Genomic DNA, 24,815 nt, shown 5'->3' with positions numbered 1-24,815 from the left:
ACAGGACCCCTACCTATCCCCATACACAAAAATCAATTCTAAATGGATCAGAGACCTAAATGTAAAATCTCAAACTATAAGAACCTTAGAAAATGAACGAGATACTCTTATGGAAATTGGAACTGGCAACCAATTCTTGATCAAAACCCATGCCATAAGAGATAAGATAGACAAGTGGGACCTCATGAAACTGACAAGTTTCTACAAAACCAACAAAACCATCGAGAGCAGGGAGACAGCCCACAGACGGGGAAAAAATATTTGCCAACTCCATGTCTGTCAAAGGCCTAACATCTAGGATCTGTAAGGAACTCAAAGGTGCTGAAAAGACAAAAACAAACAGCCCCATTACAAAGTGGGCAAAAGATATGAATAGACACTTCTCAAAAGACATATGAGCAGCCAACAGATACATGAAAAAATGTTCAGCCTCACTAGTCATCAAGGAGAGGCAAATTAAAACTACACTGAGATACCACCTAACTCCAATCAGAATGGCCATCGTCAATAACTCAAAAAATAACAAATGTTGGAGAGGATGTGGCAAAAAGGGAACACTTCTACACTGTTGGTGGGAGTGTAAACTAGTACAGTCTCTGTGGAAATCAGTGTGGCGATTCCTAAAAGTTCTAAAAATCGATCTTCCATATGACTCCATAATACCCCTACCAGGAACATATCCAGGAGAACTCAAACCACTCTATAAAAAAGATACCTGCACACATATGTTTATCGCAGTACTGTTCACAATAGCAAGAACATGGAACCAACCATGCTGCCCATCAAAAGAAGACTGGATAAAACAAATGTGGTACACATACACAATGGAATATTATGCAGCCATAAAGAAGACCAAAATCATGAACTTCGTAGCAACCTGAATGAAATAGATTCTATAATACTGAGTGATCTTTCACAAAAACAAAGAACTGAGTATCACATGTTCTCACTCATAAGCGGACCTTGAACAACTACTGCAATACTATGAGAAAAGGATTGACAGTACCAGCAAACTGCAGGGGGGCGGGGCAAGGAGTTGGGATTGACAGTAGTGGAAATCTGCCTGGGGAAGGGGGGCACACCTCATCAACAAGGTTACTTGCTGAATATTTGTATACCTAACCCTGAAATATATTTTATTTTAAAATAAAAAAAAATTTAAAAGCTAAAAAAAAAAAAGAAAAAAGAAAACACATTTACCATATAAAGTCTCAGCTTCTCAGAGAGAAGCATGAAGTAACTAAATCATCCTCAGTTCTGATGCAGCTGTCACATGTTCAGAAACTGACCACTGTAACCCTGGGTGTTCCCGTGAGCATTATTCATGAGCAAGGAGCATAACTTCAATAGGCAACAGTACATCTGTTGCTTGGAATCGGTAAAAAGGAACATCTCTTCTTCTGAAGCACAATCAGTACAGACTTCCCCTTAGTGCCCTGCCCTTCTCGGTCTTCACCCCCTGTTCTCGGGGGTATGTTTACAGCATTCTATCATTACTGAAGTGAACTGTGCAGGAAGTCAGATTGCAGGTCACTTCTACTGCAAACATAGACATGGATTTAATTCTTTCTCAAAGTGCAGGGAATGAATATCGAGCTCATTCATGGATAAGAGAGATGACAGAAATACAACTGCTAAAACTTTAAAATCAAAATCAAAATCACTTTTGAGATGAAATGAATTTCATTAAATTCAGAAGAAAAATTGTACAATGACAGAAAAATTCTGACCTCTTAATATGATGTCAATTTTGGGGGGATTAATGTGATTGTAAAATCTCATCATATTAGATGAAGAGTGGACCTAAATAAACCGCTTTAGAAACTTGAAAGAAGGAATGTGCTTTTATATATATACATACATACAGAAAAGTGTATAACTTAGAGGAGTTTGATGAATTTCCTCAAATTGAACACAACTGTGTCCCAACATTGGGATTAAGAAGTAGAATGCTCCTAGTACCACTGTGCCTCATTCTAGGGACTGTGGCCCACAAGGGAAAACACACCCTGACTTCTAACTTCATAGATTAGTTTTGCCTGTTTTCATTTACAATATAAATGGAATTACACAGAATATATTCCTTTGTTTCTGGCCTGGTTCATCCAATGACAGGACTATGAGATTTAGTTCATATTGTTGCATATAGTTTATTCATTCTCACTGAGGTAGACCAGGATTTTCTAGGTAGGTGGAGATTTTCTAGATTTGATTTTGTTAACTACAGAACGAGGAGTAGAAATGGATTTTTAGCTTAAATTTGCTGTTTACGAACATACTCTGAGTTATTTCAATACCTTTAACAATTGTGTAGTCTTTCTTATGCCCAGCAATTGGTGAGTTTTGGTAAATGTTTGAGACACACTAGAAAGGAATGTCAGTACCAGTGGTGCTTGGTGCCTGATTTGTGCTCCCTGTGTGAATCACAATATCAGTGTTTTTTCACTGTACGATTGAGATTGTCTATATTTTTACTTAATTTTTAAAATGTTGGTTCTACCAAATGTTAAGAGGGGTATGTTGAAGTTTACTACTATGATTGTAGATTATGTAAATATACAACCTTTATACCAGGGGTCCTCAAACTTTTAAAACAGGGGGCCAGTTCACTGTCCCTCAGACCGTTGGAAGGGTGGACTATAGTTTAAAAAAAAAAAAAAAAAATTTGTTCACAGTGGTTTTTTTTGTTTTTGTTTTTGTTTTTGAGTTGGAGTCTCACTCTGCTGCCCAGACTGGAGTGTAGTGGCTGCTCCCGGCCACCGCAGCCTCGACCTGCTAGGCTCCGGCGATCCTTCCGCCTCAGCCTTCCGAGTAGCCGGAAATACAGGCATGCGCTACCAGGCCTGGCTGATTTTTTTTTTTTTTTTTTAATTGTAGAGATGAGGTCTCGCTGCCCAGGCGGGTCTCGAACCCACGGGCTCAGGCAATCCATTCACCTCAGCCTCCCAAAGGCGCGGGATTATAGGCTGAGCCACCGAGCCCGACTCATAAGTTGTTTTTTTTTAAACTATAGTCCGCCCCTCCAACGGTCTGAGAGGCAGTGAACTGGCCCCCTGTTTTAAAAGTTTGAGGACCTCTGCTTTATACACTTTACTAGATGGACATTTGAGTACTTTTGGTTTTTGACAGTAACTAATATATCAATAATTACATTTAGTACAAATACTAAAGTAAAAGACTTAACATATGTCATGCAAAATACTAATATTGTCCCAGCAGATAAAGAAACAAAATGCAACTATATGCTGCTTATAAGGAAGCTAGTGTAACTATATTAATACCAAATGACGACAAGAGATATGGCTACAGAAACAAAGGAGCATATCATGATTATAAGGGAATACATATATATTCTTTATCATTTGTGTGTATGTGTACAAAACAGCCCTAAAGTTCTGAGTACCTAGTGATACATATTCAAAATATAAAAGGGGAGACCCCAGAAAACTCAGAATTTATAAAAATATTGTATTTATTCTTACATGTTTAAACTTCAGTCACCTTCAAAGTACTCTCCATTTGATACAATACACCCACTGAGGTGCTTTTTCCCCTGCTCAAAACGGTTTTTGAACTAGCCCATTTTGATGCCTTTTAGTGCTTCTACTGTTTTTTGTTTCACTCCCACCACATTGGCAAAATGTTCCCCTTTGAGGACTTTTTCCATCCAGGAAAAAACAAATGTCACTCAAGGAGAGATTGAGTGAATAGGGAGGGTGGGGCATGGATATCATGCCAATTTTGGCCAAAGGCTGCTGAATACTCAATGGGATAGATGCACTGTCATGAAGGAAGAAGCAGCCACTTATTTGCCACAACTCAAGACATTTCTTCCACAAATTATGATGCAACCTTCTCAAAACTTCCAGTTAAAAACTTTGATTGACTGTTTAATATGGAGGAACAAATTCTGAATATACTACAAGGGGCCTGCCATCCAAAAGATAATTCTGTTTTTTTGTGTATGACCCCCTCGTTAAAGCCCAAATTAACAGAATTTTAAAAGTTAGGCAAATCTACAATCATAGTAGTAAACTTCAACATACCCCTCTTAACATTTGGTAGAACCAGCATTTAAAAAATTAAGTAAAAATATACTATCTCAAACATACAGTGAAAAAACACTGTTACTGTGATTCACACAGGGAACACAAATCAGGCACCAAGCACCAAAGCAACACTGGTACTGACATTCTATTCTAGCGTGTCTCAAACATTTACTAAAACTCACCAATTGCTGAGCATAAGAAAGACTACACAATTGTTAAAAGTATTGAAATAACTCACAGTATGTTCGTAAACAGCAAATTTAAGCTAAAAATCCATTTTTACTCTTCTTTCAATGTTAACAAAAACAAATCTAGAAAATGCCCAGCTACCTAGAAACTGAACATTACATTTCTAAGTTATCCACAGTCAAAAAATTAAAGAAGCTACTTTTGTCTTGTGCTTCATATAGGGTTACACCTAAAATTAGAACTCACATGTAGCTTTTCATTTTCTGCTGTATGAGATGGAAAATGATACCCAAATCGTTCTACTAGTCACCAAAAAGAATTGAGAAAAAAATACAATGAATAATCAACCTCTGCTAGATAGAAAACTGAGCATCCATTTTTGCTAAGTGTTGTCATGTCAAACAGTTTACGTAGAGGATTATCTCATGTAAAGCATATGAACATTCTGTCTGGTAGGCATCTCTATCCCCATCTTAGGAGGAAAATAGATCCACAGAGGTAAAATAAAGTTTCCAGGGTCACCCGCCAAGGTCATGGGGATGATAAAGATCATATCAGAGCCCATCCTCCCTGAAAGCCATGCCCACAGGAGTACAGAATGTTGGTTCATTCAAACTCCTGTGCTCACTGATAAGGAATCTGAAGTACAGAGATGTCCAGGGAAACCCATCCATCCTTATGAAGTGGCACAGTAGGAACTTGAATTGGGGTCCCCACAGGCTCCAATTTTGTGGTATTTGTGTAAATTACTGCAGTTACACACCAGTGTACAGCTACTAAGGGAACAGCACGACCACAGGAAAACCTCTTTCTACACAACTGTTTTCAAATAAAAAATAAAATAACTTACTTGGATATATAACATTTCCAGGTATTACTGCACTAAAATTTATACTATCTCAACCAAATCACACTACTTTTAGTTTCAGTGTTGTTCTGTTGGGACTTTTAGATGTCTGATAGATGTGATACAGTCAAATCAGGACTGGAGTGATTATTCTTTGAGTCGGGTGAAATACATAAAGCACTAAGACTTTTATTAAATGAACTGCATACTATGCTTTGCTGAATTTTAGGTTGCAAAATTCTGATCACACTGATATTACAGACACCAGAGAATGCAGCTAAGAGTGTCCTTAGGTTTTTTTGTCACCATGTGAATGTCGTACACACCTCCCATCAAAGCTCAGCTGTGGTGCCTATAACCACCACCCAACAACGTCATGGCAGCAGCAACACTTCAACTCAAAAATCATACTAAAACATATCACCAAGGACTTAGAACTGCAAGGCTAAAAAGAAGTCAGTCTGAAAAACTTTACCTCTTCAAAGTTTTCTCCTAATGAGCTAAGTTTAATCAAAGATTTTTTTCCTGAAGAGCAATACTGCCATGCCTTCGGAAGAAGAAGCCGTCAGCATCCCCTTGGTGTCACAGGTATTTCTTTCGTGAAAATACTTAGAATGCTACTCTGACTTACAGAGAAAAGTATTTCCAACAGAATCACACAAATATAAAAAGAAAACAAGAACAGTACACTCATTACACACAAACACAAGGAAACGATGACTTTTATACAAATAATGAGATCTCACAACATATTGCCAAGTCACAGTATAGCTAGGACAGGGAGTGTAGCAAGGCAGCCTATCCGCACTGTGCAGAACGACAAAATGCAGGTATTTCTGTGGTCTGCATTTAGACTGCCTCCCCTTTTCAGCATCAGTTTATTTGGAAAGTTGGGGACACTTTATTTTGGGAAAACAATCCCTTTTTAATGTCTAATTGGTATGAGGGAAGGGAGAGATGGATGTGTCAATCTTGCACCTGGAAAGGAGACAGAGCTCCACTCACATGAGGAGGAGACTTTACAGACACTCACCATCCATGTAGATGGTGTTGCTTGGCCATTTCTAGAAGAGCCTCCTCTTGTGGACAGTATTCCCGGTATCGATATTGTTATATATTCAGATTTATGAAGAACCCATAGGTACTGATGGACAGAGATATCTCAACTTACTTTATCTATTTTTGTGAACTAAAACTGATGAACTGTTTAGTTCAAAACCCTTTCAGTGACAACCCTACCAAATGGAAAAAGCAGAGACCACTTGTTTTCCGAAAATAGCTCCGGACACAGCAAAGAGCTAACCAAATCAAACATGCTACCACTACTTAAATAAGTCACGCATATGAACATAAATTGAAAACCTGAACAAACAGTAATAACCTCATACCTATATACTGCCAAATGTATTAAGAATATTATGCTAACTTAAATCACTCATCAAATTATATTTCTTTCAGTGCAGCTATTCTATAAGCAAGTATTGATTAAATCTTTGGGAAATGGAATCTTGCATTTCTGGTATGATTTCCCATGACTTTCAGACAGATGACCATGCTCACCCCATCACCACCACTACCAACTACCTCTCAGTACTGCACAGTCTAGGCAGGAAATGCTCTGCACTAACAGTTTCCTAGTCATTAGCTTTGTTAATTCTCACAGTGACCCAGTTAAGCAGGACTATCACACAGATTTACACAGGGGAAGGCTGAGACTTGATGAGGTCAACCTGCCTGAGGTCACACGGCCAATACGGGGAGGAAGAGTTTAAAAGTAGCTCTAACTGGTCCGAAGCCATCTGTTTAAAACACACTCCGCATCAGGTGGCCTTATTCAAATACACTACTGCTTGGGCTAAATCTTAGAACACTTCTCCAAATCCTACTTCCGAGTAAGACTTCCTCAAATAGGTTCCCACACCCATAACCCACCATTTTGTTGTCTTGCACAGTAAGAATTCAATATGAAAAGAATACTTGTTAAGTAAACCACCTGTTGGGCTAGAAAAGTAGCTCTTCTGTGCCCTGCAGTTGTTGCACCATCTCCAAGACCCTCTGAAGCACCTGACTTGCAATCTAAGAGGCTGTGGCCACCTTGGCAGTCACTGCTCTCACTAGCATTTCCCTAAAACCCAGTGACAGGTATCCCCTGATTTCTGGGAAATAAGCAGCACTATGTTACCACCGAAGTTACCTGACTTGCTCTCATCAGTCACAGGTCATGTTCTTTCCAGATATACAACAGAAAATGAGGGTCCAAAGGGACAGGGGCAAAATGTTTTAAATCACAGTTTTTGGGAAAAAAAGTAAAAATTTTATCAATTAGTCAAAAATATAAAGATCAACTAACTACTTCCATTTCAGTGCAATTATGTTTTAATAATCTATTATTAACTGTGTTGCCCTAGGATGATTACTTTGTCAGATTTGCTTTTTGGATAAAATATAGTCGAAAAGTCCTTTTTTCATAGTTGAGTGGGACAAGACCGGAATGTTCTATTTTTTAATAGGTCTCGAAGCAGATACTATCACATACTCTACTCCGTTAAAATAAATTATGGAAATGTGCAAATAGCATTATAATCATTGTGACTAATTAAATGAAATCCTGTTAAAAACAAGTATTATAATAGTTTTAGTCCCTTACCAGCATGCAAGTAAGCAAGGTCAGGGTTTTCGATATCAGGATGTTGCTCTTTCAAGTGGTTTCGAAATTCCACAGGGACATTTGTCCCATAGTCACATTTGGGGCAGTTGTACATCTTGACTCCTTCATGTTTGCCAGTATGTAAGATGTGCTTGCGGATATTTTCAGCGCAGTTTGACCTACCAGATAAAAAAGAAAAGTGAATCTAATTAAGGTAAAATCAAAAACATTGTACCACAAATAACGATATTAACTAACACTTACATTAAGTCTTTCTACATGTTGGGTACTATTCTAAGTGTTGTATTCATATAATAATTAACTTATGCAATACATTAATCTTAAGAGGCTGGTCGCTTTTACAACCCTGGTGTTGATTTCTAAGTTGGTCTTTTACCTTAGTAATTCATTTCTATGTAGAAATGGACATGCAAAATCCCCAATTCTATTATTTTAATATCAAATTATCCTGGTACCACTCGAGGGCAGTGAAGGTGTTTGCTTATTCCCCAAGAACACACCTATCACCACCAAGGGTGGCACGAGAGGAAAGTGCTGTTACCAGCCACTGATTTTTGAGCCTTTATGAAACAAAACTGCTTTGGCTTTCAAGTTCCATCAAATGAGGTGCTTCTACACAGGCTCTAAAATAGTTTGCAGACAGAAGTATTGCTAAAAACAGTCTTGACCTCAGCTCCAATATTCAGGCAATGTGTTAGTGCCAGTGAGGTTGTAAAAGCGAAGGACTGCAAAGTACAACCAGGGGTCCATATATTACGTGTCAAATTGCACTGAAAACAGGAGCGGGCTCCTTTCCCATTGTTTTCCTGCAAAATTAGAAACGCAAAGTCTGAAATAATCGGAAAACTGGGGATGGGCTGCTGATTTCTGAGGCAAACTGCTCAGCTTGCTTCTTCGACCCTGCCAGTGCAGGTGCACCAAGACTCCACACCTAGGCCCTTTCTAAATACACATATACAGTTGTTTTTCTTTTGTCTTTGTCATTTTTAGAACAGTCGTAAAAAGAGCCCTACACAAATTCAAGCACGTGGTGAGGGGTTATCTGGAAAGAAACAAACAAAAAATCAGGCAGGCCACAGATTTTCTGCAGACCAAAATTAAATGCCAGAAGAAAATAGAGCAATATGTTTATCAACATTTTCCTGAAGGAACTGCTGAAGAACAAGATCCTGCAACATGTTCTCTGAAGAAAGATTTCCGTGACCAAGTAAGGTTGGGAAACGGCAGTGAGCAAACACATCTCACAATGTACTTCAGAATATTAAAGGCTCTAAGAAGAAACTCTGTATGGGTCTACATTGCCTGAATGCTTCTAATTGGAATCACTTTTGTGTATAACATTCAAGTGCATTATAATGCTCGTTTTTCAGGGAATACATCCTGGGAAATACTGGTCAAGAAAGTGGAAATAGCTATAACCAATGATTTTATACTTGCTGTGTTATCACTCACATGCAAAGGCTCAGAAATTAGAAATTCAAAGGGTTCAGTAATATGCTATCTATTCACATACAACAAGAGGTGTATGGAGAAGGATCCTCTGAACAAGGCAGAGTTAATGAAAGTGGCACTAGTGGCTCCACAGATGGAGGGAGACCTGCGTTATGGGAGCAGTCTTATAACTGAATCCAAGATACGCCTCTGAAAAAGCTTCTGCTGCTTCCTCCAAATTCAGGCAGGGTCTGTCACCAAATGTACATGTCCAACTTAATACAGGTAGAATAATTAAATCAGACACATTAAATCCCTCTATGCCCAGGAAAAAAAAAGACTAGAAAGAAATACATCAAAATATTTTTTTCCAGATTCATAGCAACTTTTAATCGTAATCAAAATATTAATGCAAGGCTCAAGATCCCTTGAGCCCAGGAATTTGAGGCTGCAGTAAGTTATAATTACAACACTGCATTCCAGCCTGAGCAACAGAGTGAGATCCTGTCACTAAAAATTTTTTAAAAAGCTATTTTAAAAATGAATGCAGCTATACTTTAATGCCTACTTCTCTTGATTTCCCAAATATATTTTAATAATTTTTATATTAATAAATATAATTTTTTAAATTAAAAAACAATATCACCTTTTAAAATAAAGAAGTGGAATAACAGAGTTTTCCCATCTATTTTCAGCTTGCTTTGGGCAAAGACTCTGTCAAGCTGGATGTTAAATTTCTCTTAGAAAGTAGACTAAATATATGTAAGATGGTTAGTGAATATATGCACACACAACTTATTTCATTCACGTCACTACTGAATTACCAAATTTGTTTTTTATAGAAATTCCTTCTTGTTAATTAATTGCTGTATGAAGGAAAAAAAAGGAGTAAACACCTAATGTGTACCCCAAGCTTCCAAACAACCCCCTGAAGTCAAGATTGCCGAAATAATTCAAGGAGAAGCAGGTGAATAACACAAGGATAAGTTGACTTACAAAGGTTACACAGCTGGTAAGTGGTTAAGGCAGAATATGAATCTAGGTTTTCTGTTTTCAAGGCCAGTATGTTTTCAAGTACACTACAGTTGGCCTTCCTTATACTATTTACATATCAAAGATACTAGCACATTCTCAGAAAAGGTTAGCATTGTAGAGTCTCTTAAATGTATAACTATCCTTAAATAATAGCTCTGGATTATAACAGAAGTCACATAGGAAAACATCTGAAGGCAGATGACACAAATGTCCACTTTTGTGAGAGTTAAAAGAAAGAATACCATTTTTTTAAATTCCTCAAACTAGCAGGGTAAACTGTTCCAAATTACTCCCTTAATTTTGCAGATCTCCAATTTGTTTTCATCAGCATTACAGACACCCCCTAAATTCACCATTGTTTACTGACATTGGGGAGAGAAAACAAAAAGCTACTACTGTACTTAATTAGTACTGTTTATCAGGCATGTAGATTCTTTGTGCCACCAATATGCTTTCCTTATGTGAAATGCTAGGCATGAAGCATCATCAAAGACAATCACCAATCATATGAAGAAATTAAAATGGCCGAAACAAACACATTTCAATGCATGAGGCATATTTAAAAGGGGAGAATATAAGCAATGAATCTTAACATTCAGGGAAGAAAGACGGAAATGACTTTGAAAACATAATATTGTGGTTTCAAGAAGGGTGTATCATGTATCTAAGACAAAAATAAGCCTCTGAGTAACTAAACAGCATGTGGATTCTAACAATTAGACTATTACTGAAATAGGTAAGGTGCATACGAAGGCAGAGGAAAAAGAGAGAGAATTTTAAAAGGTAACACATTTTTATTTTAAAAATATAAAATAAAACAACTACAAAGAACTGTGAAACTTGAGATTTTAAAAGGCATCATGGGACACTCCATACATAAATATTTAGACATATACAGCCACATATATATTCATATATATGATGTATATTCACACTACTTTTATGCTTTATTATATAATGCATATGTGCATATATATTTGCAATTGCATGTTTTAAAATACACATATAAAAAACAAATACATACAGAAAGAAGAGGTTGCATTTGGCAGAAACGGGGGGTGAGTACTTACATGTACTGAGTTTCTTTGGAGGAAATCTAAAATTGCTTGTGGTGATGGCTGTACAATTCTGAGACTATATTAAAAACCAGAAAATGGCCAGGCTCGGTGGCTCAGCCTGTAATCCCGCGCCTTTGGGAGGCTGAGGTGAGTGAATTGCCTGAGCCGCGGGTTCGAGACCCGCCTGGGCAGCGAGACCTCATCTCTACAATAAATCAAAAAATCAGCCGGGCGTGGTAGCGCGCGCCTGTAATTCCAGCTACTGGGAAGGCTGAGGGGGAAGGATCGCCGGAGCCCAGGAGGTCGAGGTTGCATGAGCTAATTTTTAGATACATGAATTATCTCTCGATTAAAAACATTCATGTACCTCCATCACTCTTCTTCCTGCCACTAGAACCTCAGAGGCTACTTGTTCAGACATAAAGTCACCAAGATGGAGAAGAGATTCTCAACCTCTGTTGGAGAATATTTTGGTTGAATCACTCTAATGTCAGAGTTTTGTCTGATGTGCAGCTAGTGATAATTATCAGAATACTTACCTCTAATCTTTTCCCTCAACCATTGCTGTGTGAAATCCCACCATGACTGGCACAAACACTCACACATGCACACATGCCAATACATGTACAAAGTCACTCATACACAAACACACATGCTCACTCATGCATGCATGCACATTCATGCACACACAAACGCAAACACAAACACTTGTGCACACATACTCATACACATGCACTCATGCAAACACACTCACTTATGCATACAATCATGCACATATATTCATGCATGCATACACATATGCACATACACTCATGCGTGTACACATACACTCACACAAGTACACAGAACACTCATTCATGCATACACCCACAAGTGTATACTCACACATGTATGCACACATGTTCACACATGCAAACATTCAAACATTCATGTATACGTGCACACACAATATACTCATACATACATATACACACACTCGTGCGCGCGCGCGCGCGCACACACATACACACACACACACCCTTTGAGATCTCCCTGACTAATTACCACAAAGCATATGTCCTGGTAGATGGAGAAGAACACTAATACTGGTGTCCCTGAGCCAGTGTGACTCTGCTGGGCCTGACACTGCTCCTTGGGAAATATCCCCTGACCTTCTTGTATCTCTGAATTTCCTCCTCTGCCACCCAGGATCATACCACAAGTCAAGGGGTTTATTCCTGTCTCCAGCTATATGTAACTTGGTGTTTTCCTATGAAAGAGGTACAACATTTTCCCGTCAAAAATAACAATTTTCAGAAAAATGCAAAGGGTAATATATATATATAGTTAAAATAGAGGAATGCTAGGAAGAACTCATGACACAGTTCTGTCTGAAATGAACTAGAAAGAGAGGGTACAAGCCGGGCTCAGTGGCTCAGCCTGTAATCCCGCGCCTTTGGGAGGCTGAGGTGAGTGGATTGCCTGAGCCCGCAGGTTCGAGACCCGCCTGGGCAGGCGAGACCTCATCTCTGCAATTAAAAAAAAAAAAAAAATTAGCCAGGCGGGGTAGCACGTGCCTGTAGTTCCAGCTACTCGGAAGGCTAAGGCGGAAGGATCACCGGAGCCCAGCAGGTCGAGGCTGCGGTGGCCGGGAGCGGCCACTACACTCCAGTCTGGGCGACAGAGTGAGACTCCAACTCACAAAAAAAAGAGGGTACACACATTTTTTAATAAAGGAGAAAAGGATGCCAGTGATGTCTAAGCCATCTCCCTGGGAATGCAAAATGGATGATGGGCCTCAATCCTGTTTCCTAACCCACAGCAGGGTCCGTTCCATCTGGCGTCCTCCTCTTCCTCCGATTCCTGCCCTCAGACGATGATGCAGAGGAAACACCATGGGCATAAAGTGAGGCAACCCAGCTCCATCTCTAACATGAGTCCTGGCCCTTCTGCAGGGTGGCTGTGGCCAAGGGAAAGCACCTTAATTCCCTGACATCTCTTTTCCTTAACTATAAGTACAGCCAACAGCATCAAACTATGAAAACACTGACTGCAATCTATGTAGTATCTATTTCCTTACAGGAAAGTAAATCGTCATCAACAAAATATTTCACATAGGAATTTTAGAGAAGTGTTAAAAGCTACTCCTGGACTCTAAATTCCAACCCAGTTTCAAGGCTGGTGTGAAGAATTGAAGGGCACATGCTGCCAGGCTCCTGCCCACATAGTCAGCTCAACATGATACAAGCCATCAAATCTGAAACTCTCCCCAGGATACTGAACTCCTTTCTAGACTCCAGTCTCCCGTTCCAGCCAGGTGACAGAAACTGCCACCACAGCTTTCAGCTGAGGACCCTCAGGCAGATGCCCATCCCACTCGGAGTGGAGAGTGCTGCTGGAAGAAGGGCAGTGACAGTCCTCAGCATCTTGGTTCACACTTCTTACTGGGCTAAGGAGTTCCTGCAGGACATGCAGGGACCAGAAACTGCCTGCACGGTTCTATGGAAAAAGCATTCTAACTTAAAGGTATGTTTCCAATTAAGTTTTGGAACACAACATGTTAAGAATTTTGAGGTAGCTTCTATGTACATAATGTAAAGCAAAGGGTGAGAAATTAGCAAAAGTACTCGAAGGGAGACCTATCCATTTTAGGGCTTCTTAAGAAATATGTAATAAAGGGTATTTCTCATAATAAGCTACTACTGAAATAATAAGCAGAACACCACAAGTTTTCCTGGAACTCCATAAAAGTATTAATCAGTACTACATACTAACACGTGGCCTATTAACATAAAAAGCCTACGTGTATGTTGTTAAACCTAACAACAACTGAAGTTGCTGAGCAAACATGCACATGTGAATGTTTCTTTAAACATCAGAATCTAACAATGGATATGGCAGAAGCCTCCCTTCCTACCACTGCCCCTGTTCTGACCCAAATTACCAGACTGTTACTACTCATAGCTTCTCCTCCATCTACTGGGAAAACTCAAAATTTATTTTTCAAGCCACAAAAGTACTGTGTATTCTCTTCTCTCTACTCCTCTTGAATCAACCTGTGATCATCACACATGCCAGCATCTTGCTCTGTTCATCGAACATGAGAGCCTGGGATCCTGCCACATCAGAATATATAGGGTCTCTCGATGCCCCTGTCTGCCCTTCTACTCCCATCCCACCTTCTTTTTTCCTTTTTAATAGCCACATAGTATTTCACAGTGTGGGCACAGCTTATTTTATTTAACCGACCCTCTATTGATGAGCATCTAGGATGTTTCCACTCATTTGCTAGTATAAACAAGGCTGCAATGAATAATCTTGTAAAATAATTTCTATTTCTCAAGATGCCAGGAGAATCTCATGATGCCAAGTGGAACTGCGTCAAATGTCAATGGGCATATGCTTTTGTGATTTTGATCAATTCTGCCAAATTGCCCTCCAGAGGAGTTGTAGCAATTTACACTTCCACCAACAGTGTATGAGGGAGCCTGTTTCTGCACATTCTTGCCAATGTAGGGTGTTACCAAACTTTTGAATTTTTGCCAATGTGGTGGTTAAAAAATGGTATCTCATTGGAGTTTTAATTTTTAATTTGCATTTCTCTTGTAATGAATGAGGTTAAGTATCATTTCAAATACTAAAAAGTCATGCACTTTTCATATTTGTATTCTTTTTTTTCTACTGGATTGTTAGTCATTCTCTTATGAATGAAGATGACTGGCTCTTCATCTACTGACAGAGTTGAAAAAAAATAATTTTTCCTTAGTTTCATTTTGCTTTTGACTTGTTTATGGTATCTTGTAAAAAGCAAACAATGTTCATTTTTCTCATGTTCTACGGCTTCCTTACTTGGAAGTCATAAAAGAAGTGTCCTAAAATTACTTCTTGTATTTGTATAGTTGCATTATGTTATATTAAATATTAGATTTGTTACCAAATTAACCTACAAGGGGGATCCAAACTGCTTCCCAGTTCTCTCAATAACAGTTCTTAAAGTCCACTTTCCTTCCATGACTTAAAATGCCACCCTTATCAATATTTTACTTATTTGAAGCTAATCCTAGACTTTCTAGTTGATTCTGCTGGTCTGTCTATTCATCTGCCAATATGTCACAAAGAACTGGGCAGCAGAAGGTTTCTGCTTGTTAGGATTCATTGATCTGCCTGGCTCTTCTCCCATATTGCAACAGCCCCCCCCAAAACCATCATGTAATTAGTCAAAGGATTGTGGTTGTGAGCTGGTATGGCAAAAATCGTGAGTTAACTAGAGAAACCTGTGCCAACAATAAATGAGTATCACAATGACACAACCATGTGAACTCTATGTAGTTATTAAGATATGTTAATAATATTTAACCATAAAGAAACCAAATGGCAAAGATGCCATAGGATAAGTAACTAGAAGAGTGCTCAGCCCACAGAGATCCTAAATAAACATTAATTATTATTTTCCCAAGGAAAGTCATGCATCTGCCTCATCACTCCCATTTTTTTCTTTTTTTGCAAAATTAATAATTGTCTTGGAAATACTAGGCCTTTCTCAACAAGACATCTCATCACTTTCTATTTCTGTTATCTCCCCATTTCATTACTCTACTTTCCTATGCTTCACTAAAAAGATTCTCATTTCCTAGGTGATTTGGGGGGCTACCACTTGACAGCATCTAGTGATCTCTCAATATCTCAGAATGTGTATTTCTGTGAACAATGCACTCTCCAGAGGTGACTTAAGAAGCCTTTCAAAGATTCATAAAAACCACGATGGTAGCTGAACCGAAGATGGTGTTAAAAGAACTAAAAACAGAACTGAGCAAAGTGCCCAATTGTGTTTTTTGTGAATATGTGCACTCAAACTCCCTTACATAATATGCAAAAATGCTGCTTTAAAAGAAGCAAAACAAAACACATGAATTATATGAGTTATGAAAAAAATAATGGATATGGGAGAGTTTGCTAAACAGAGACATATACCATGTATCTGTACAGTTGGGCCTCATGCTAAAGATATCAATTGCTCCTGAAATAATCTACAAGGTTAAACACAATTACAATGAAAATTTTAATAAGATTGTTTTGAGAACTTTGAGAGAGTGATAGCTAAATTAATTTATAAAATTAGCAGGCAACATTTTAACATTACTACAGTAAAAGTTGTTAACCACCACCAATGGTGAATAGACTGTATTATGAAATGCTGTGCAGCAGTGAAATGATTTTATACACACACTTATCTTTATACATGCATAGAAACACACATATCACATCACACATTGGCAGACAGCTATGTCTACCACAGAAAAAGTAAGGAAGCTACATGCAAAATATATGCTAAAATCAAGTAAGTGTGCGTGTGCGTGTGTGTGTGTGTGTGAGATAATACACACTCACAGTAAGTCAAGCATTTTATATAGATTTATGTGTTAAGTAACTAGGAATTTACATGGGAATGTGGACAGGATCACCCTAGTAAATGAATAGTGACTCTGCCTAGGGGAATTGAGTGGGGGGAGTGATCCAGGTAGAGTCAGGCACAGCTGTAATGTCATAATTGTGTTATAGGAGAGCACATTCATGCATTAATTACAATTAAGAAATTTTAAAAGGACCATACAGCCAAAGACCAAAAAAAAAAATTTAAGGGATGCATTCTATTTTTAAGAGTATTATACTTAATAAAACTGTAACAGTTTTATTAAGTATAACAAAACTTAAGAATTCAGAATGGAAGTGGCAATTAATTTCAGGGGGGTCACATATGGCTTAAGCAGTGCCTGGCACTACAGTAATGGATTAAATTCTTCTGTGATAAATTGAAGAGGCTTCACAATAAATCCCAGACAAATATGACACAATTGTTTTGGGTTTTTTTAAGTTTTAAAAGTAACTAAAAGAGACTTAAGTGAATGTAGGTCACATATACTTAGAGTATGAACCTACAAAATATGACTGTGGATATAAAGTTAACCTTAACTTTCCTAAAGAAGTTGTCAAAAAATGGGAGTGGGGTGGGCTACAAGGAGAGTTCATTTGAGTCTATAAAATATAAGAAAGAAAATATCTATATAACATATACATTCTATTAATTTGAATACATATTTTAAATCACCTGTTATTTTTAAATAATAGATTACTTTGGAAATAGTGTTTTTTCAACCCATGTGTGTCAAATTACTGTTAAAACTCTTCAAATGCATCAGTGTCTAACATCATTAAAGTCATTCTGAGATCTTCTGCCAGTTTTCTAGAGCACATTATCTTTGGTTCCACCTTCATTTTGAGAAACAGCATATTCTGACTCCAATAATGTTGTCACTAGAAATTCTACCTCCAGCTATATGTACTCAATCACATAACAATAGTTTTTTTCTTTCCATTTGTCCTTCAAGAGTATACCATGAACTGCACATAATAGCCAATCACTGTACTGCTTTTTACTCTAATTTTTCTGAATTTATTTAGAACAAAAGCTAGCATTAGAATATCTGGTGTACTCTTTTTCCTGAAATATTACTTTAGCAGGGAATAATTCTTCCTTTTATTCAGATACTGTAGACTAAGTATAATAAAGGCAAAAATCATGAAGTCAAATATAGTTAAATTTGCACAAATACTATAAAACCCTGCAAGTCAAAAATCATAAGTATAGCAAAAAGTGAACTGAAAAATATAAAATTTGTATAAAGGTTTGTAAAACACTTCTTCCAAAAATACTATTTCTGAAGATGCTAACAGATGTAAAGAAAAACCTTAAATATGAAGGTGGGAAGATCTGTATTCAGTAAAATAAGGACAACATTGCATACTGCATTTTCCTCTTAGAAAGTCAACATAAATGGAAATAACAGAAGTCTCCTATTTAAAGCAATATGTTTGATTTTGCTTAACACTTTGCTCCCAAACTTTTGATGACAAAACATTTTTTGGTTGCTTTATGGGAATACTATCCGTGTCTCAGAGGGCTGCCATGGGGATTAAGGTAGATGATATTAAACACGTTCAGATAATATCATAGGTACATGGGGGTTTTTTTATTATTACGACTAGCCTTTATATTAAATGCAAAAAAGTTCACCTATCTGGGTCACTATCAGCAATTTTCTTATTTTAAATGAAAAGAAATTTCAATCCATTTGAATAAAAATAGATTCTCCAAACAGATACAGTGTACATATAAGTGTATGTGGTGTGAGTTTCCTATCTACATATGCAATTTCTCTTTCTGCCTGTTTGTTATATACTTTTGAACTCATACCTATGAAAAGAATTACTCTTCACAATATTACACATATTTGTTTAAAAGTTAAGTTGAAAAAGGGTTTCTACTATATATTTGTAATAGTATTCCAAAATTAATAGGGAATAATCCAAATAAAATCTTTACATAAATTAAACTTAGGAAGTTATCACATTTTTTTAACCAGCATTATTTATAATTTATAAATTTTCTGGGCAAGAAAAATGAAATATTTCATAATAGTTGGGAATATAAAACTCCTTCATAGATTGCTTTAAAGCTCACTGTAGGTTAGAAGAATATGCTCCAATATATAAACTCAGAGCTTGTTTCTCAATTTATGTAAGACAGCCTAAGAGATATACTCCGTTATAACTTATGTTCTCACTAAAGGACCCATAAGGAAAGAGTCTGATAATTTTAGATTACTGAACATTTGTGCTGTTTAAATTTAAAATTGGTTAAAAGCTACAAGAAAAAAGAACTTCATATTCCTCTGCCTAAAAGAGAACATGTTATCAACGATGTTTAGCAAATAGATGCATGTCATTTGGAGTGTTGAACCAAATACATCACTAGAACAGAATAGACAGCATGAAGTTCCATCTATACAAGAAATATAGATGCCATTTCAAATCAATTAAGAAATGATGGGTTATATAATAAATGGTCTCCATTCAACTGCCTACTCTATGGGAAGAAAATAAGTTAGATTCTTATTATCCTACACCATACAAAAATAAATGCCATTTGGATTTTTAAATTTTAACATAAAGAAACCAAAGTATAAAAACGATAGAAGAAAATATTTTATAATCTTGATTAGAAAGAGCTTTTCTAAATAAAATTCACAACTCAAATGCATCAAAATATGTGGGAAAATATACCTCATAAAAGTTAATGCTGCTCTATGGCATAATGCATCATAAATAACATTAAAAGACAGGGTAAAGAAAGGGAAAAAATGTGCAACATATATAAAAACATGAGTAATCAGGACTCCAAAATGAGTGCCATTGATTAATTTTTAAAAACATAAAAATATCAGAAACTAGATAAAAATATAAATAAGCAATTCATAATTGGGGATATACAAAATGGCTATGTAAGCATTACATGGTAATCAATGTCCCTAAAAACCAAGTAAAAGCACAGTAAAGCTAAGGCAAAAGATCCGTAAAATTTAAGAAGACTGATAATAGTAAACAATGGTAAGAGAAAATAATATGTCACTGGTAAGAGTCTAAGTTAGCAAAACCTTTTGAAAAACGTGATAGTATCCTTCACATTTAAGATGTACATATGTCCTTGAAAGTTTAGCAGGTCAACTTCTAGGAAATGATTCACAAGGATAACAGCTAACCCTTCAAGAAAATGTTAAAACTAATGTCCAATAATAGAGGAATGGGATCTACTTTATGGCGCATCTGTTCTAAGGGATTCTGTACTACTGAGAAATAAGAGTTCATTTCTCCTGCAGAACTCCCTGGAAGCCAGTCATATGCTGGTAGGACCTTGGGAGAGCAAAGCCTGATCACATGAAGGGGAAGGCATCTCCCCAACCAGGAGCACTCAGTGGTGTCAGAACAAGGCAAGAGATCTGTTAGCCATGTTCCAGGACTGCTGGACCACAGCTCTGAACACACCCGCAGGGGGGCTGCTGCTTCTCCACTGGTATAGCCTAAAGTTCCACAACCAGAGGGCCAGAGACGCCCCAGAATCTGATGTCTGCAGAATCTTTGGGCTTTGCTTCAGAGCACAGCAGGCCATGGAGAAGGGCTGATGGGAGGGGCAGTGGCTACTGCGCCTGTCTTGTGAGTTCCTTCCAGCAGAGCCTGTTGAAGAAGACCTAGTGTGTGTCCTATTGGTTGTTTATCCTTATTTGTTTTACAGAAACCATTAAATAGAACAAGGTAAACCTTATGTACGAACATGGAAAGACTTCTAAAAAAAATATTAAGCTAAACAACATCAGGTCTCAGATGAATGCATTCATGGGTCCTTCTAGCTTTTTAAAAAGATATAAATATACAGATACAGCATGTATATGCTTATATACCCACATATGCACAAACACATATAAAATGTACACACATGAATACATAAACATATACATATACATTTCTATAGATAGATAGATAAGGACATTAAATGGGTATTCAAAGGAAGCCCAGAAAACTATGGATGGTAATTATCTTCATAAAAGAGTTTCTAAGTCCAAGGAAACTTTCACATTTTGCTTAATAAATTTTTGGATCATTTAGGTTACTCATGAAAATCTCTTTAGGCATTACGCATATAAAGCAAATATGATCAAGTGTCTATTTTAAAAAACACTGGGTTGCACAGTATTGTCCAAAATGTGAACATTACAAACCATGGCAAAGAGGCACAGTGGATGCTGGGGCCGAGGTGGAGATGCTTGTGGTGATGCTGATGATGACAAGGGAGGAGTCGAGCTAATGGATGGAGTAAAAGACACAACAAGGAGACTGATGCTAGAAAGGACAATCAGAGGAAAAGCATAATAAACCAGGGAAGAGAGGAGGGTGTGGTGGGAGAAGGGAGACTGAAGTGAACTTCCCTTTTTTTTTCCCCGTCCCAGTCTCCTTCTGTTGCCCAGGCTAGAGTGCAGTGGCATGATCATGGCTACCACAGCCTCAACCTGCTAGGCTCAGGTTATCTTTCCACTTCAGCCTTCTAAGTAGCTAGGACTATAGGCACATGCCACCACACCAGTTAATTTTTTGATTTATTGTAGAGATGAGGCTGTCCAGGCCGGTCTCAAACTTCTGGGCTCAGGTAATCCTCTCACCTCTCAGCCTCCCAAAATGCCAGGATTACAGGCGTGAGTCATTGGCCAGGCCAACTTCCTTTCCTTTTACAATCACCACATGCTGCCTACACAAGGAAGCAGAGTCTTCAGTTCTCTCCAGAAGGACAAAGAACAAGGATGACTGTCCATATTCTACAGTACCTCCAGAATATGGGATGAAGGAAGGGCTGGCAGTGAAGACATGGCTAAAGATTCACTTCCAAACAGTAAAAACCACAGACCCAAAGGCTAAGTGCTATGAAAGTTCAATTTGATGTTTTAAAAAATGGCACTATACTACATTACATACAAACTTACCTAAGTCTTTATTTTACTAAGATAAAAAGAGTTTGTAGAAATCTAAGGTAACCACAAAGTAAATATTTTGGACATTTTCTGCAAAAGAAAACTTAATTGGAGAATTCCATGATCACTCTGTTCGAATTTTTATGAATTTTATCTTCCCTTTATATAACTGGTAGTTACCTACTAAGTAGGATAATTCCTATTAGATCACTTACTTATTACTTCTTGCCTTTCAGAAATCTTAACCCTTTGAAATCAAGACTTAAAACAAGATAAGCTGATGCACATTATATTATTTCTCTCCATTTATCAGAGTTCTGTTCATGTGCTTTGAGTGATGTAAGGTGACCCTAAAACAGAACAGGGCCTTGCAAGAAAAAGAACCATGTAATCCAGCACAGAAATGGATGCAAATTTATGTGTTCTCGGTCAGGTCCACACTCTGAAGAGGACAGTATTATCCTGGCTCCACATCTCAACTATTGTCCAAGGGTCCACATCTCCTTCTTAAGTGTGCAACCAGCCCACCCTTGTGTGTTTGTGGAGGGCTCTTGAAAAGCAGTCACTGTGCTGGCCAGCCTGAGACCGAAAGAACACCCGGGCACATCCAGGAGTTACATCAAAAGCCTAACAAGCTAGGCCAGTCCTTCAGACGCACTGCTGGAAAATATGCTTTCCTACATAATGACTTTTTATTTCCAAAATGAATTTATTAACATATATTTAGCAACTACTATATACAAAGAAGCATAAAAGTGAATCACTGTGGTGATGCCCTCAAAGAAGAGTCGATTGGACAAGAGATGAGTTATGTGCATTAAGAACACGAACAAGTTGGGCTCAGTGGCCCAGCCTGTAATTTCAGCACTTTAGGAGGCCGAGGCAAGTGGCTGTCTGAGCCCATGGGTTTGAGACCAGCCTGGGCAACTTGGTGAGACCTTGTCTCTACAATAAATCAAAAATTAGCCAGGCGTGGTAGCATGTGCCTGTAGTTTCGGCTACTTGGAAGGCAGAGGCAGAAGGATCGCTGGAGCCCAACAGGTGAATGCTGGGATGACCATGAGTGTGCCACTGAACTCCAGCCTAGGCTAAGACTCCAACTCCAACTCCAACAACAAAAAAAAAAGAACATGAACAAAGGGCTCGTCTGTACTGCATAAAAGGAAACTTCCAAACATTCTGAAACAGAGTTGAAAACTCACCATGTCTACATACAGGACGGCTGCATCTGCCCTTCAGTGACTCTTTAACTGCTAGTGGCCTAAAACTTTCTTACTTTCCACACTATTCAAAATGCTTTACTAACTTCCACTGATTTCAAGTGATATTAACAGCAAATGTATCAATATGCCATGGCCTTGTATATATTTATCATATATGATTTTTGCCTACAGTGACACTTGCTTCTTCCATTTCAGGAGAATGTAGAACTCCCTGGTTTTGTTCACCATTCGTGTTTCCCAAATTCGCTGCCACTGGAATGACTCCTTTATTAGAATCTCTGCTCTTAGTACCTATAATCAGTAAGAAGCAGCTCTTGCTTTAAATCTAGCAGCCTACTTTCCACTTTCCTCTCTACTGAAAAACAATGAAAATCACAAGGAAGAAATGGTAGAAAGTGACACTGAACTTTTTTTTTTTTTTTTTTGAGTTGGAGTCTCACTCTGTCGCCCAGACTGGAGTGCAGTGGCCACTCCCGGCCACCGCAGCCTCGACCTGCTGGGCTCCGGCGATCCTTCCACCCCAGCCTTCCGAGTAGCTGGAACTATAGGCGCACGCTACCACGCCCGGATCATTTTTTGAAGTATGGTAGAGATGAGGTCTCGCCTGCCCAGGCGGGTCTCGAACCCGCGGGCTCAGGCAATCCACTCACCTCAGCCTCCCAAAGGTGCGGGATTACAAGCTGAGACACTGAACTTTTTATATGAGAAACTCAAATTACTTCTTTAGAATTTAGCATTTCAAGAACAGTTCCACTCACTCTGACACTGTGTAGAACTTTAAATATGAGGCCAGAGTTCACTGTCACCCAGGTCCCATGAAGCAGGGAGGAGCCATGTGCAAGTACAAGCCCTACAAAACCTTGACTTTTCCCAGACTTTTTATTCTTTAGCCTCAAAGAGAAAAAAACACATTTTAATTTTATACTGACATATTATCAGTATAAAGAAGGACACAATACCAGGCGCGGTGGCTCAAGCCTGAAATCTCGACACTTTGGGAGGCCGAGATGAGAGGATCACCTAAGCCCAGGAGTTTGAGACCCGCCTGGGCAACTTGGAGAGACCTCATCTCTACAATAAATCAAAAAATTAGCTGGGCATGGTAGCACGTGCCTGTGGTTCCAGCTACTTGAAAGGCTGAAGTAGAAGGATCACCTGAGCCCAGAAGATCGAGGTTGCGGTACCCGTGAGCATGCCACTACACTCCAGCCTGGGTAACAGAGTGAGACTCCAATTCAAAAGAAAGAAAGAAGGACAGAAAGTACCTGATGTGGGAAATGAAGAGCTACCTGGAAGACAGTTATCTGATACAATAACCTAAATGTTAATGTAAGTACAATGAAACTTGGTAAGTAAATTTTACGTCTTATGGTGAGTGTTGATAAGAAACTAACACCCCAAAGTCTCTCAGCTAAAACGTGCGGCAGCCATTGGTGGTTTCTACCCTTGAATGAAATGGAATAGTCCAGCATGATGTTTCTAACGCTTTGTGAAAAGGGTCTCCAAGCCCAATGAAGTTTGGCATATGTCAGTAAACAAAATTATACATATTTCTTTACTGCAGAAATTCTGTGAGACTTTAATATGCTAATCATTATATCAAGGGGGTGGACAAGGAATACAATATATAGTGTTTCCAAAATTTATTTGACTACAAAAACAGTTTTGAAGATTGACTTAATAATATTGTGTGGGATGTAGTGAAAAGGGAACACTTATACACTGTTGGCGGGAGTGTAAACTAATGCAACCTCTGTGGAAAGCAGTGTGGCAATTCCTAAAAGCTCTAACTATCGACCCCCCATATGACCCCGCAATCTCCCTACAGGTATCTATAAAAGATACCTGTACACATATGTTTATCGCAGCATTGTTCACAACAGCAAGAACCTGGAACCAACCATACTGTCCATCAAAAAAGGACTGGATTTTTAAAATGTGGTACATATACATGATGGAATACTATGCAGCCATCAAAAAG

The 24,815-nt window shown here is 38.2% G+C and overlaps 1 protein-coding gene across 1 annotated transcript in view; it reads right to left on the bottom strand.

Annotated features, from left to right (window-relative positions):
* Positions 1-24,815, bottom strand: part of ZNF407 (zinc finger protein 407) — a 481,202-nt gene that overhangs the window by 148,474 nt on the left and 307,913 nt on the right. Inside the window, exon 8 of the mRNA XM_008073939.1 lies at positions 7,733-7,911. Within this exon, the coding sequence (XP_008072130.1) occupies positions 7,733-7,911 (179 nt within the window). The remainder of the gene's footprint in view (positions 1-7,732; positions 7,912-24,815) is intronic.

The sequence above is a fragment of the Carlito syrichta genome, unplaced genomic scaffold (genome assembly GCF_000164805.1).
Source record: "Carlito syrichta isolate Samal-C Ts95f unplaced genomic scaffold, Tarsius_syrichta-2.0.1 Scaffold316215, whole genome shotgun sequence".
In the NCBI taxonomy this organism is placed as follows: domain Eukaryota; kingdom Metazoa; phylum Chordata; class Mammalia; order Primates; family Tarsiidae; genus Carlito; species Carlito syrichta.
Note: the sequence above shows the minus strand (reverse complement) of the source record. Positions and strands in the feature narration are given on the sequence as shown.